This window comes from Poecilia mexicana, unplaced genomic scaffold (genome assembly GCF_051168715.1).
Source record: "Poecilia mexicana isolate PSO_F unplaced genomic scaffold, ASM5116871v1 scaffold_1, whole genome shotgun sequence".
Lineage (NCBI taxonomy): Eukaryota > Metazoa > Chordata > Actinopteri > Cyprinodontiformes > Poeciliidae > Poecilia > Poecilia mexicana.
This window is the reverse complement of record NW_028263370.1, coordinates 12,013,953-12,028,652: the sequence shown is the minus strand read 5'-3', so window position 1 is coordinate 12,028,652 and position 14,700 is coordinate 12,013,953. Positions and strand designations below refer to the sequence as shown.

Here is a 14,700-nt window from a genome sequence, read left to right as displayed (position 1 = left end):
TACTTGAGCTGTAAACTGGGATGCAGACGTACTAAAACTAAATACGTACTGGTATAGCAAGCAAAATCACTTAAATTTCATTATTAAGTACATAACCTTTTATAATGTATGGTACTGATTTTAGGAAAAACTTTGAAACCAGAGATATCTGATATTTCCCAGTCAGCTTTTGTTTCATGAATGCAGCATCAGACAGAAGCAGCTGCTTGTCGAGGTTGTGTCGTTTCTCGGGATTTTGCTGTCATGGCGTTGTTAAAACAGAGTTGCTGTGTGACGGGTCGCTTTTCCACAAACCACTTAAGGTTGAGCCCCAGATCGATCTTACATGTAAGTGTCTGAGGAAACCTGAATATGTAAAAATTATTTAAACTGCTTTCTGTCCTCTAAGACAGAATTGGGGTCAGTGGGTCTGGAGCTAACATTAGCTAGCAGTCTTTATTTTTGTAACTCCGTTGCTCTGCTGACAGCTTATTTATCAAAACAGACTCTGTCTGCTGTTCCTTAAGCTTCTTATCTGGAGAATAATTTATGTTTGACTAATTGAGAGCTGACCGGAGTGACTTCTGGCTACAGGTGTACACAAGCTGTCTGAACACTTCACCCAAGTCCTCGGCAGACAGGGAGGACAGGAAGAAGGAGGTTCAGAGCCAGGACGGCCCCGGGCTGCAGGACTTTATATCTGGGGAACTCTCTGAGAAAAGCAAGTGGGCAGAATACAGAGGCAACCTGAAGAGACAGAAGGGGGAAAGGTACAGTGTCTCAAAACCACCTTGAACTTTTTCCACATTCGGTGGTGTTACAACAACATACTGGTATTTTATTGAGATTTTATGCGATAGACAAAAGCAACTGACTCATTAATGAAAAGCAGAAGGAAAATGACATACCGTTTTTCAATAAAAGACTTGTAAATGTAGTGGTTTGAACTGGATTTTATTCAAACAGATCAGAGCAGAGGAGGTCGATATAAATATATATCACAATCTAACACTTTAAAAGTATTTAAAGCATGTATCCTTTTTTTAATTATTTTGTTGTCAAAATAAAACTTTTCTCTTTAGTTAAAATTTGTTGCAGGCGCAACTTGGCAAAATGTGGAAAGATGGCGAATACTTTTGTAATTTACAGAGAACGTATGTTCATCATACTTCATCAACATCTAACTTTCAAGGAGACAGTTTAATTACTTAAATAGATATGCATGAAATTGATCATTTTCACAAATTAAAGTTTATCAGACACATGCATGTGAAAGGATCTTTATATCTGTGCTGTGCTGTTGTTAGGCTGAGGCTTCCTCCATGGCTGAAGACGGAGATCCCTATTGGAAAGAACTACAACAGGCTGAAGAACACACTGAGAGACCTCAACCTGCACACGGTCAGCAGCAGACTACCCACATGCTTCGACTCTAGAATAAAACCAAAGCATGAAACGTAGCAGGGAAACTTGTTGAAAATGTCTTCACAAGGATGCATCTGATTAACGTCACAGTGCAAATTCTGCCAAGATAGGAAACTGTTATTCCACCTTTTACTGAAACTATTAGATTTACACAGCAAAGACAGGTTTAAATAATCCTATGTGCGCTCTTCTTTTATAACAGTGTCTCTGTGTGTTTTCTCAGGTGTGTGAGGAGGCCAGGTGTCCAAACATTGGAGAATGTTGGGGTGGAGGAGAATATGCCACCGCTACTGCCACCATCATGGTGAGCCTCCATCGTCATGTTATAATGAAGGACGTTGACTTTTCTTTTTAATGTCTGAAGATACTTCTTATCGTGAATGTATTAGTCCATTTATTATTAGTCCAGTTTAGGTGTATATTTTTTCTTTTCACTGACACACACATTACTTTTCTTTCTGTCTGTTTGCTGGTAGCTGATGGGAGACACATGCACCCGGGGGTGCAGGTTCTGCTCGGTGAAGACGGCCCGTCAGCCGCCTCCTCTGGACCCAGATGAGCCTTACAACACAGCCAAGGCCATCGCAGCCTGGGGGCTGGACTACGTGGTTCTGACATCTGTTGACAGAGATGGTAGAGTTTCTTCCCTCAGTGTGTCTGCACCACACCTGGTGTTGAACCTTTACTGGTCATCACACCTATTAAGTCCTTACGTTTTCTGATCTAAACGTCCTCTGTTCTCAATTCTTTTAAGCCTGTTTGTAGAGTATATTTGTAAAAGGTTTCTAGAAAGTTACAGCAGAATTTTTTGCAGTAATTGGGCTTTGAGTACAGAACCTGGAAAAAAAAACAGAGATTGATGGATGAACGGAATTTTAGACTTTAATTAATAATATTTTTTCCCTATACTTCTACAGACCATAAAAATACATAAATTCCATATACAATACAATTTAAATGTCTACAAATTTGCTAATCATACTTACAATGTGCTTTTGAATGATCAATCAGTTTTGTTTCTGCTGTTTATTTACAGATATCGCTGATGGAGGAGCAGAACATTTTGCTAAAACGGTTACTAGCCTGAAGGAGAGGTAGATTTTTTTTTTCTTTAGATTTGTATCAGATGGATCTGCAATTAGATCCTTTTTTTTTTACATTTCATGAGTGCAAAGTTGACAAGCAAGCACTTTTTGTCTTTTTCGTGCAGAAACCCTCACATCCTGGTCGAATGCCTGACCCCTGATTTCCGTGGCGACCTGTCAGCGGTGGAGAAGATCGCCCTGTCAGGGCTAGACGTTTACGCTCACAACGTGGAGACGGTGCGGGAACTGCAACGGTATGCACACTGGATTGCGCTGTAATTTACTATTTCATAATGTTAAACTTGTGGGTATTATCACAAAAAGAATTAGCTGATTAGAGGATAATCAAACAGTTTGTTGAGGTTTAGTATGAGCTACATGAATTTATATTTTTTTATATACCAATCATTACAATATTACAATTACAATAAACCATTCTGCCCGTTAGGCATGTCAAAACAACAAATTTTGCTGGATGATAAATTGGCCCTCTAATTATTGCGATAACTAGTAACATTGTTGTTTAAGACCATTTTCAAGTAATATTGATAAATGGCATAATAGTTCAATTTCAATATTCGAAATAAAACACAACAACCAAAAACAATAAATTAAACAGAAATAAAAACCAAAGATGAAAATAAAACAGACTAAAATGTCTCTGTAAACAAAATTGCTCTTCAAAGTATTTTTACCATCAGAATGGAAATGATCAAGCTCGTTTTATGCAATATGACAGCCTTACTGTCCTTTTGCCTTTTGTATGAGTCGAAAATATGATTACAGTGAAATGGAAGACTGCAGAAACATCTTGTGTTAAACTCAGATCTCTGCTAGCTAACACAGCCTGACCACCAGGTGGCGCCAGAGGCATTCCTCAGCCTGAAACATTTCTCCACCATCCGCCGCAGGTATGTTCGGGACCCCCGAGCGAACTTCGACCAATCCCTGACTGTCCTGAAACACGCCAAGCAGGTCAAACCCGGCGTCCTCACTAAGACCTCCATCATGCTGGGACTGGGCGAGAGCGACCAGCAGATAGTCAGCACTCTGACCGGTTTGTGGCAGCTGCAGATAAACACACACAGGTCTGTGTAAGCGCTTGTCTGACTGCTGCTGCTGTGGTGATGTTGCAGAGCTGAGAGAGGCAGGAGTGGACTGTCTAACCCTTGGTCAGTACATGCAGCCCACAAAGCGCCACCTAAAGGTGAGTCCTCCGCACTGCAGAAGCAGTCCGGTCAGATTTATTGTTTGTGGATGGATGCATAATTATGAGGACGTGCGGTCGGGTTTAGGTGGAGGAATACATCCCCCCTGAAAAGTTTGCCCACTGGGAGAAAGTCGGGAACGAGATGGGATTTGTGTACACAGCCAGCGGGCCTCTGGTTCGATCCTCCTACAAAGCAGGTGAGCTGAATTATTAATGCTGCAAAAATATGAAGGGAAATGAACTTAAGTGCAGAACTGTTCAGATTTGGAAGTGGTAGATTTCTCTGCATGGCTCTGCCTGCTTGTAATATCATTTAAAAAAAAAAAAACAAGTGAGGTCTGTTTTTTTGTGTGGGCATGTTTTCCTTTGTGTGTGCTGTAATTTGAGATTTAATTGTCTGGAGGTTCAGTTTGGCTGAGATCTTAGATCAGACCAGCTTGTTTTTCGTTCCCAGAGAGCTGCAATATGAGCAGCATTCAGGGTATCTTCATTTGACCTGGAGTAACCCTACAAATGGAGATTAGGTTTAGTTGCGCAACAAAACGGCTTATCAACAGTTGTTTTTACGACTAATAATACAGTACGCTTTGCCTTGTAAAATGTTCACACCACTTGGACTTTTTTACAGTTTGTCTCACTATAGTACCAAACTTTAACGTGTACCATACTGTATTGAGATTTGATTTGAAACACACAAAGTAGTTTCAACGTGAAAGTTAAAGGACATTTAGAAAATATTGGCCATCTTTTATACATATATATATATTTTTAAAGGTTTTGTTAGCTCTAGTGGCCTTTATTTGAAAGTAGTTCAACAGGAAAGAGGGTAATGAGAGAGGGGGAAGACGTGCGGCAAATGTCACCAGGCCGGGAATCGAACCTGCGACCACCACCATGAGGACCAAGGCCTCAATACGTGGGTCGTGCTTTGACCCTGCGCCACCACAGCACCCTGCCATCATTTATATTTAGCTTCTTTTACTCTGACACATCTAAATTATATGCAGCGGTAGAAAAACAAACACTGCACATCATCAGCCTTTTGATTTAAAGGAGCCACTTCTGCTTCATTGCTATAAAACTAAAGTTTGTCTAGAGCTTCAAAATATCTTACAAACGTGGACTGAAATACTTTTATTTTGAAAAGACAAAATTTAATTTAAAATTTATTTCTATTTTCAGATTTTAGAACAAATCAAATGTTTACAGAGGGAATAATTATTTTGTAGTGCAGGGTAAGTCCCTTCCATACATATGAAAAATAAAAAACTAAAAATGATTACATTAAATTGTATTTTAAAAGCCTTGTTGCATTGGTGTGTTCCTAATGTAGATACTCTCCCCTTTATTGCATAAATCCCCTACAGAAAAACTGTAAAAACCACCACTTATTATTCCCTTTATAATTACACAATACTTCTTAGAGTGTGTGGTTTCATAAGAGCCACATGTGGCTCTGGAGCTGCAGGTTACAGACCCCTGCCTTAGAGCAAAGATTAGGAGCCGAGTTAATCTCCTTGGCTAATCTTTAGTCATTTGAAGCTCAGAGGAGGTTTGGGGGGAAATGAGCCTCCATATCTGAACAGTTCAAGTAATAAAGCAGAAAATGAAAGACTATTTTCCCTCCCAACAGGTGAATTCTTCTTGAAGAATCTGCTGAAGAAGAGAAAAACAGAAATCACTAGAACAGAACAAGAAGCTTCTTGAAGCAGCTCTTGCTTTTTTTTTTTTTCTTTTTTTTCCCCCCTCCTCCTAATCGCACTAACAGTCTGTAACGCATCACAATGATCCATTGTTTTCAGCTGGAAAATCATTAGAACCAAGAAAAACAGAGACCGGGAGGCGTTCAACTTTAGCTGACTTGCATCAAAAAGCGTTTATTTTTGTCAGGATGCTAGTTTTCCGTCTCCACCTGTAGCTGCCCTGAAGGACTGGCTTTTGAGACTCGTGGCCATCTGGGAGCAGAAGCTGCACTTTTCAATCACCTTCTCTAGCCTCCATAAAAGGCATAGTAATGTGTGAAACAAACGTCTAAAATGTTGTGTCTGCATGTCTACTTTGAGGAAGCTCACACATGAGATTTAAGCTTAAAAAGACAGATTTATTGAAGAAAAGTATATCTGTATGTAAAGATTTACATTACAAATCTTCAGTACAAATTATAGACTCACATTTTATTGCATTGGCCCTTCAGGTGGACATCCTGACACGGAAGATTAACATACAGCAACATGATTTATAAAAAATAGTTGTTTTTAAAAAAAATATATATAAAACTTTGTATTTAAGAACAGTACTTAATTATATAGTAAATTATATAAGAAAGGACTTGTGTTTATAGTGTTTCTATAAAAAAGCAGGTCATCTGATGTGTGTGAGAGAAATACTGTTCTGGGTGTGATGTACAGTTATTGTTGCATATGGAATGATTTAATATAAAAAATTTGATCTGTAGCCACTTTCAGTCGTCCGTCCAGGTAGCAGAGAAGCTGCAGGCCTGCTGTGTGGGCAGCAGGGGGCAGGACACTACTCGGGGCCCCTCTGCTGTTGAAATGAAAAGGAAGCAGGAGGAAAGTTGCCTGCTACTGGGGGGAGAATCCAGCTTTAGGCTTTTGCCTTCTTGGTTGGAGGCTCAGTAGAAGCGGTGCGAGAACCAACAATCGCAGGGGTGTAAGGGATTCGAGCAGAAGTCACTTTCTTTCCAATGGTCTCGATCTGCAACCAGAGAGGCGAAGTTAGCCGTTTATCTGCAGAACTATTGCACCTTATTGGAAAAGGTGGAAGGAAACCAATAAAGAGGTTTCTAGTTTGTTTATAAGTAAAAATCTGTATTTGTTTGTGATCAACTCCCCTGAGTTAGCATTATACATAACCTCCAGTCACAAGCTGCAAGTATTTTAGGGTACGTCTCCAATATTGTGATAGACACATAATCAATGTCAATACAGAATACGTCAGATAAAATATTCAATAATTTCAACCAACTCCGAACCAGAACCACACAGCATTCTGGGGGATGTAGGCAGAGGAAAGACTTTAGCTGCTCAACCTCTCAGAGCCAGCTAAGCAAGGTGGGTGGGATCAACTGACTCATTCTTTGGTTACCTGGCAACAGCCTGTTGAGTAAGTTTTATGTAACTGCTTAAAAGAAATAAATAATAAAAAAAAAAACTAGCGCAAAAAGACAAAATAAGCACAACAGCTCAAAGGAGACTGAGTAAAACAAGAAAGGTTGCATCGCAAGTTCGGCAGTGTTTCAGATATTTAAAACAAAAACTAATCAGTAATTATTGACACAGCCATATTGCCTAGTCCAAGACTGAAAATTGCAAAAACCATACACTTATGAATTTTATTTAAAAAAAAAAAAAGGACTAAAACCACTGATCAGTTTTCAATCTACTTCAAAAATAGGTTCAACATTTTTAAGGTTCACCAAGTAGAATCCAATGAAATAACATGACAAAATACGTAGCTGTACGTCCGCTCACCTGAAAGCCGATGCTCTGCAGCTCGGCGTGGAGGTGGTCAAGCACTCTGCGGCCGTCGAATATGAATGCCGGCTTCAGCATCTTCTTGTAAATCTTCTCGTAATCCAGTTCCTGTAGAGGCGTCAAAACGACATCATGAGATCCCAAGTGCACGGTTGCTAAGGAAGAGGAAATGTGTACGAAGGGTAAGTACGATCGTGACCCTAAACATGTCCCACTCGGTGCAGATGACCAACGCATGAGCGCTCTGGCAGGCCTCATAAGGGTCTGACGTTACAGTCACCAGCTCAGACACTGAGAAAAGAAAAAGAGAGGGATTTATTATGCTTAACCGAACTAAATCACAACTTCAGAAAACAGAGATATTTATCCTTGTTAAATAATTATTAAACAGTCCAGCCACAAATTTTCAGTTTTCACTGTAAATCTCTTAAATAACATGACCTTTATTCGCAATAAATTCAAGCACTTTTGGATTTCAAAGGTAAGTTTTCAGCACCAGACTTTCACAATAAAAACTATACAAATGAACATCACCTATTACTGTTAATTTTTCGTAATAATATTCTACATAGTAGGGACAAAATAGATTAAAATGACAAAATTTGATGTTTTGAAATTTTTCTCACACACTCTAAAGACCTGATTGGTCAGAGAACAAAACAAACTCAACTAAAAACATCCTCCAGTTTCAATAACTAACATTTAAAATCAAAACTACCTGTATTTCAATCAAACAGATCAATACCTCATTAGGAATAATAAATATTCATTACATTAAAAAAACTGTTTTAAGGCAAACGACCTACTTTCTCAAACACAATATAAATAATCACTTCCTATAAGGAGTTTTCTCCTGAAAGTTTATTACAACTTTGTTAGAAAACATTATTTTGAATATCAAGCCCTTTCAAGGACTTTATGCAGAAATCAAGCACTTTCCAAACCTTGAAAGCACCTTTTTTGAAATTCAAGCATTTTCTAGGATTTCAAGCACCTATACGAACCCTGAACACATAAAGAAAAGTTTAAAACCACAATTCATTTCAGATGTTTTATAAAGCTTTCAATGGGAAGCAGAAACGACTAAATTAACCTGAAAGGTGATTCTAGAGAAATCATTCATATTCATTCAACCTGTGTGTCAGTTTAAAAGGCCTTTCGCAAACACTGATCATGATTTAAAATTCACTAAACAAAGCAAAAGCTCCGAGTATCTCAAAGCTCAAACAAGGCTACTCGAGTTGAGTGTTTATTAATCGTTAACAGTAAATCACACAGTGCTGCAGGTATTGAACTCGCTCGATCTCTCACCTCTTTCTGGGTTGTCCTCTGAGATGCTGGGCTGGGACAGGTCATAAATGATTTGCTGCTTAAGAACCTTGGGGTCATAGATAAACAGCTTGGCCCCCTCATCCATCAGATACTTTGATATGTAGATGCTGGATGACTCCCTGGAGTTGTAACACACACACACACACACACACACCAACAGTGGATAGAGGGGTGAAGTTCGCTGCAGTGAGCTTTGGCAAGCTTCCAAGTGGAGGAAAAGGATCAGCACTGTTGGCCATGTTAATAGCAATGAATGAAAGCTTAAGGCTTTCTCTGCTGTGCCTGGGTCAAGTTCACACTTGCAAAACAAGTCAAACCAGTCGATAAACTCAAGAAGGCGAGGAGAGACTGACCTGGTGTCGCCTGTGTCTTTTTTGAAAGAGAACCCCAGCAGAGCGATCTTTTTGCCGGTGACGGTGTTGAAGAGGCAGTCGATGATCCGACACGCAAACCGTCGTCTTTGGTACTCGTTCATGTCTATCACCTGAGAGGAATCGTGTTCAGAATAATAAAGACGAAACAGACCCAGAGAACTCAACCCTCCGTTTACAGAGGTGCAGTTCCCACCTGCTGCCAGTAGGACGCCACCTCCGGCAGATTGAGGGCCTCGCACAGATACACCAGGTTGAGCACATCTTTCTGGAAGCAGCTCCCACCGAAACCTGAACAGGGCATCAACGAAAGCTTGTGGGTTAAAAAATAAAACGCCAACTTCTAAAGCTGCCCTGTTTATTGTTTGGGATAATAGCAGTAAATGTAATTTAGGATTGTCCTGCTTCACAGACGCGCATATTGCGCCTTTAAAGGTTTTGCTGCGATTCTTACCAACGCTGGCTTTGAGGAACTTGCTGCCAATCCTCTGGTCCATCCCGATGGCCTTGGCCACTTCCTCCACGTCGGCTCCTGTGGCCTCACACAGAGCGCTGATGCTGTTGATGCTGCTGATTCTCTGGGCCAGGAAAGCATTGGCTGCCTGCAAATCCAAAACACAACCAGATGTTTCTTTCAACATTCTGCCAAAAAACATAAAAACAAAAATAAAATATTTTTATTCCTTCTCATCACAAAAAAAATAAAATAAAATAAAAGTCCTTTATTTTTCATTTATCAAAATTATTTGACTTTTGATAGAGCGGCGCAGTACATCAAATTCTAGTCGGTATGTCGGTATGTGTGCAAGGTCACAATTTCAATGGAGTGTTTTCAATATTTGAAGAGCCGTGGATTCATGTTCCGCATGCCGATAAAATGTTGGACCTCATGAATGAATTTTCACTGATGTGGATCTTAGATTCAGAGATGCTGAAGCGTGAGGGAAAAGTAGGTTTAGTGCGCGACTCATATTAACCTCGCAATATTCAACGATGATGTCGCAATTCAGTATTTTCCTAACAGACTTAAGTAATTGGGGGGGTTTTCTGAGCTTCACACAATAAAATGAGAATTTTTTTCTCCTCTGACATTGAAGTGTTGATTTAGGCTAAAAACAGAATTTGAAACTGAAGGTTTAATAAAATAACATTGAAGAAATTACTATAGCGGCCTGCGACAGACTGGCGACCCGTCCAGGGTGTACCCTGCCTCTCGCCCGGAACGCTAGCTGGAGATAGGCACCAGCACCCCTCCCGACCCCACTAAGGGACAAGGGTGTAGAGAAAATGAATGGATGGAAATTACTATAGCTTTTCTGATTACAAAAAGTCATTAATGTACTGTAAATCATAAGGAGAAGGTATTTTTTGTTGCACTACAAATAGGTTTGCATTTGTAGCACATCTGTACTAAAGTCTGATTTAGGACTGGAATTGGTTTGGTTTGAACTGAATTAGACCAGCTTCTGTTCTAAAGTGCATTGAGATTACATTCGTGGTAATTAAAGTAAACATGAACTGCATCAAACACAATTTCTGAGTAAATGGTTTTGGGATAAACCACCAGTATCCATGTGGTCCACTCACCAGTTTGGAGAGCTCAGACGACCAGGTGTTCGTAGTGATGATTCTGGATTTGGGCACCCAGTGTTCGTACACAGCACAAAGCGCTTTGATCGCCCTCTGACCCTCCGGTGTCTCATCGCCACCGATCAGGACGCGGTCGGGCTCCTTGAGATCCCGCACTGCCGTTCCCTCCGCGAGGAACTCCGGGTTGGACAGCACCTAAAACGACGCGCTCACCCTCAGAAGCAAGAAACCCGGACGCCACAGAGTTGTGTGTGAAAGTACACACCTGCAGGTTCAGGCTGGGTTTGGTGTTGGCGTCAAATATCCGTCTGATGCTCTCGGCGGCTCGCACGGGGACGGTGCTCTTCTCCGTGACGATCTTGTAGCCGTCGGAGACCTCTACGATCTGCCGAGCGCACGACTCGATGAACTTGAGGTCGGCGGCGCGACCCTTCCCCATTCCATAGGTTTTGGTTGGGGTGTTGACCTGCCGAGGCGACGCGGTTATGATGCGAGCCGATTAAACAGAAGGAAATCTTATTCGCCCCGAGACTGCGTGACTCACGGAGATGAAGACGAGGTCGGCGTCCTTGATGGCTGAGGGAATGTCTGTGGAGAAGAACAAGTTTTTCCCTCTGCATGATTCAACCACTTCTTTCAGTCCCGGCTGAAACGAGAGGAAGCGGAGGGTTCAGTTAGTGCAAGTGCAAAGGGCGGGGGGAAGTGTTTCACAAAACACACGAGAAGTTCATGCTGACCACTACTAGTCATGATGATGTAATAGTGTGCGGTCGGGGTTGACGCAGGGAAATTGCAAAACAGTCTGGAACTCATTAACGGCTCACAAAGAGACGGAGCCAAGATTTTACAGAAACGCGGAATGCAGCAGTGACCAAATCTTTCTGAGTCAACCCTCTTCAGAGATGAGGTGTGGCTTCAAAGAATAAATAAAAAAGGAAAAAAAAAAGTGAAGCTGAACTTTCATGTCAACCCTGTATCAGCCACACCTTAGTGCAAAGCATGTGAGAAAGTGTTAATAAACTGTGAGCTGCTGCTCTCTGCCCAACTTCAACCATAAAACTTAATTAATCCTCGTCTGAAAAATGCTGATATCCTCCTACCTCGTAAATGGGCAGAGTGTCTGAGTTCCAGGCTTTAATGCGCGTCTCGTTGACGTCCACGACGGTCACCGTGATCTCCGGGCACATCTGAGCGATTACGCTGCATGTTGGGCCTCCTACGTACCCGGCTCCGATGCAACAGATCCGTTTGATCTCAAACATCTGTCAAAGACGCACCCACAAAGGAATCGTACGGAAAGTGCATGAGAAATATATGCTTTCCTCACAGCGGGAAAAAATCAAGGCTGTATGTCTTAGCTGTTACTATTTAAAGAAATGTTTTGTTCTGCAGGAAAGAAGAACAACCAATGTGATTACAGACACCAGCAGAGTGATGTAAACACCAGAGAGGTTTCTGACAAGCTGGAACCAGACACCACTTTAAAAGTTGGATTAAACACTTTTATACAATTAAGCAGAATACAGTAAATCAGTATCAAGTGAATAAAAACTGTGATAACTAAGATCCACTAATCAAATGGTCGAAGACTGAAATAGAACAATTTTCCCTCCATTATTATTAGTAATAAATAAAGAGGTTAGATTCATAACTGCCAACAAATGGGTTTTTTATTTTATTTTCTGTTAAATTAGAAACTGTAACATCTATCAATAAAGCTGCTGAATATGTTTTGCCTTTAATGTTATATAGTCCTTCGACATAAAACAAATTTCCATTCATCAAATTAATCAAAACTGAGAACTTCCACCATTTTAATAGATAAAACACAAACTGAAAAGCCTGATTGGAGCATCTTCAATTAGTAGTATTTCATATATTTCAAAGCCAATGTGGATAAATTCTCATTTTAGATCTTGCGTTTGTTGGGAAATGTTTCATGTTTTGAGGTATCTTTATAAAATTTAACTAGTAATGATCAAATATAGAGCGATACTAATTTTCTCTTCATGTTTTCTGGTGATAGCCAGATTAAACACTGAAAAATATATATATATGTATTTTTAGTCTTCTTAGTTGCTAAATGCATCAAAACTAAAATAGCACATTTTAATAAATAAATGCATCAACAAAAAAGCTTGTAGTATGATGTACATGTTGAATTTACTAGGAAAAAAAACAGACAAAACTCGTAAAAAGTTAACACATCCCATGATTCATTCATTTGTAAAATCTGATCATTCCATTTTCTTTTAAACTTAAAATGATCTGTTACATATCTTGAATCCCATTTAATCTTTTTGGTGTATATTGTCGAAAAAGTGGAATTGGTAAAACAGTCAGGAAAAGCCTGTTTGGTGCATCTCTACTAGTCATAACAGTGTAAGTAAATTTAAGAGTGAATAGTTTCCAATTTTCCTGCAAATGGCGGATGTTTTAAATAGGAGCAACCTGTTTTTCGGAATCAATTTAAAAATAATTTCTTCCTGCTATGTGCCACATGAAACTGCATTTTTAAATAAACAGAAACAACTGAAAATTAAAGATGAAGTGCAAATAAACAGTCCAGGTTTGTTAATGGAGTCAGTTTTAAATCCCCCTGAAAACTAAGTTGTTGAGCAGCCCTGCAGTGAGTTACCAGCCGGACCATCACAGCCTGGGAGGAAATAAAGACGCTTTTATCATCACAGCGAAGCCACGTCTGCCACTGGAGGAGAAAAAGAGACTCCTTTCATCAGACGCACCTTAGAGATTTATTTCGACATCTGCCTTTCTGTGAAAAGCTCACAGTCTGCAGAGGACAGTCGCACATTACAAGAATAAACTAATTCACTTCTTCTCTAAATACGCAGGGTGTGCGATTTAAACCCCCCAGCAGCCGTGAATGAATTAACCAATAGGGCTAGCTAGCGGAACCCAGCTAACAGATCCTTACCTCTGCCAGCTCGGTAATCTGTTAACTTCAGCACTGCGGAGGTTCAGCTCGGTTCCCTGGCAGATGAGTCTCCGGGTCCAAACAGCCGCGAGTTCCGGTTCTCCGGTTCTGTTTGATTCGACAAAGGTTCGTAAAGCTGGACTGAAGCAGAGGGATGCGGGAGATATCAGTGGAGCGGAGTTCCTGTGGTAACTTTCTGAACTACAGCCTGAAGTTGAAGTGAGCGGAGGGAGGTTCCTCGGCTCCCTCACTCACCACTCCCCTGCGCTCCTGGAAAAGCCTTCCGGAGGGGGTTTTCAAATTAAAAGCACGAATTTTTCCACATTTAGAGAAACCATTGTATTTATTGAACATTTTCAAAATGATAACAGTCCGATAGAATACATATAAATGATTTCACAATTATATTGAAGGAGGCTCATTTCTCACCTATTTGGACATAACAGCCTTATGGACACATCTTGGTTTTTGTTTTTTTGTTTTTTACTAGGGGTGGACATTTATTGTATCTTATGGTTTATAATTTATCGTGCTACATTTTATTTTAAGAACTTTGATTTATCATTGTCACTATAAATTCCAGTTAATGACGTTTGAAATCCCCCAACACTGTCTGTATTTTCATTTTTACTATTTTCTCCACTGTTTGTTCAATGCAAGTATTAATGAATGTCAATAAATTTGAAAATTTGATTAAATGCAGTTACTGAGTGATACAAATCCCAGTTTTATGTGACTGGTGTCCTAAAGGGCAGTATTTGTGGAGCTAGGAATGTAGTCAGACAGTCACACCTATAAGTAGTTCTTGTCACCACTTTTATCAGGATCACAATAGTTCAACAAAATATCACCCATCCCTCTTTGTTAACTTACAACTACAGTGTAGTACAGTGTAGTTTAACTCATATTTTATTTTATCTACTACCAACATGTGCTACAGCATAATTGTTGTGTTGAAAAAAGGGATTCATGACTTTTTTCCACAATCAAACTTTAAAGTCAAGCATGTACCTTGTAGTCAGTGGTCATCCCCTTATTCTAGCATGCCTTTATAAGAATCCAAAGTAACCAACTGGCTGTACATGTACGTAATTTATGCTGCACTTTGTAGCACTCTTGCCTTGAAGCAAGACGTCCTGGGTATGATTGTTCCCCCAGGGTACTCCAGCTTCCTCCCACAGTCCCAAACCAGTGAGGCTAATTGGTTTCTAAATTGTCCTTAAGTGTTCATGATAGTTTACTGAGACAGCAACACACACACACACACACACACACACAC

General features: G+C 40.2%; 2 protein-coding genes across 2 annotated transcripts; one reads left to right on the top strand and one right to left on the bottom strand.

Annotated features, from left to right (window-relative positions):
* The first annotated feature begins 184 nt into the window (after nt 1–184).
* lias (lipoic acid synthetase) lies at nt 185–6,153 on the top strand. The gene is made up of 11 exons (XM_014980867.2): nt 185–327; nt 574–749; nt 1,287–1,380; nt 1,628–1,708; nt 1,881–2,037; nt 2,441–2,498; nt 2,615–2,743; nt 3,401–3,546; nt 3,626–3,696; nt 3,785–3,896; nt 5,333–6,153. Exons 1-11 carry the CDS (start codon nt 244–246, stop codon nt 5,404–5,406), a joined length of 1,182 nt encoding a protein of 393 aa, XP_014836353.1. The 5' UTR covers nt 185–243; the 3' UTR covers nt 5,407–6,153.
* On the bottom strand, nt 5,780–13,656 carry ugdh (UDP-glucose 6-dehydrogenase). The gene is made up of 12 exons (XM_014980866.2): nt 13,422–13,656; nt 11,587–11,748; nt 11,031–11,132; nt 10,752–10,952; nt 10,484–10,681; nt 9,351–9,498; nt 9,093–9,187; nt 8,879–9,009; nt 8,505–8,644; nt 7,393–7,484; nt 7,191–7,301; nt 5,780–6,414 (listed from the first exon to the last, which is right to left on the bottom strand). Exons 2-12 carry the CDS (start codon nt 11,746–11,748, stop codon nt 6,304–6,306), a joined length of 1,491 nt encoding a protein of 496 aa, XP_014836352.2. The 5' UTR covers nt 13,422–13,656; the 3' UTR covers nt 5,780–6,303.
* Nucleotides 13,657–14,700: the final 1,044 nt, after the last annotated feature.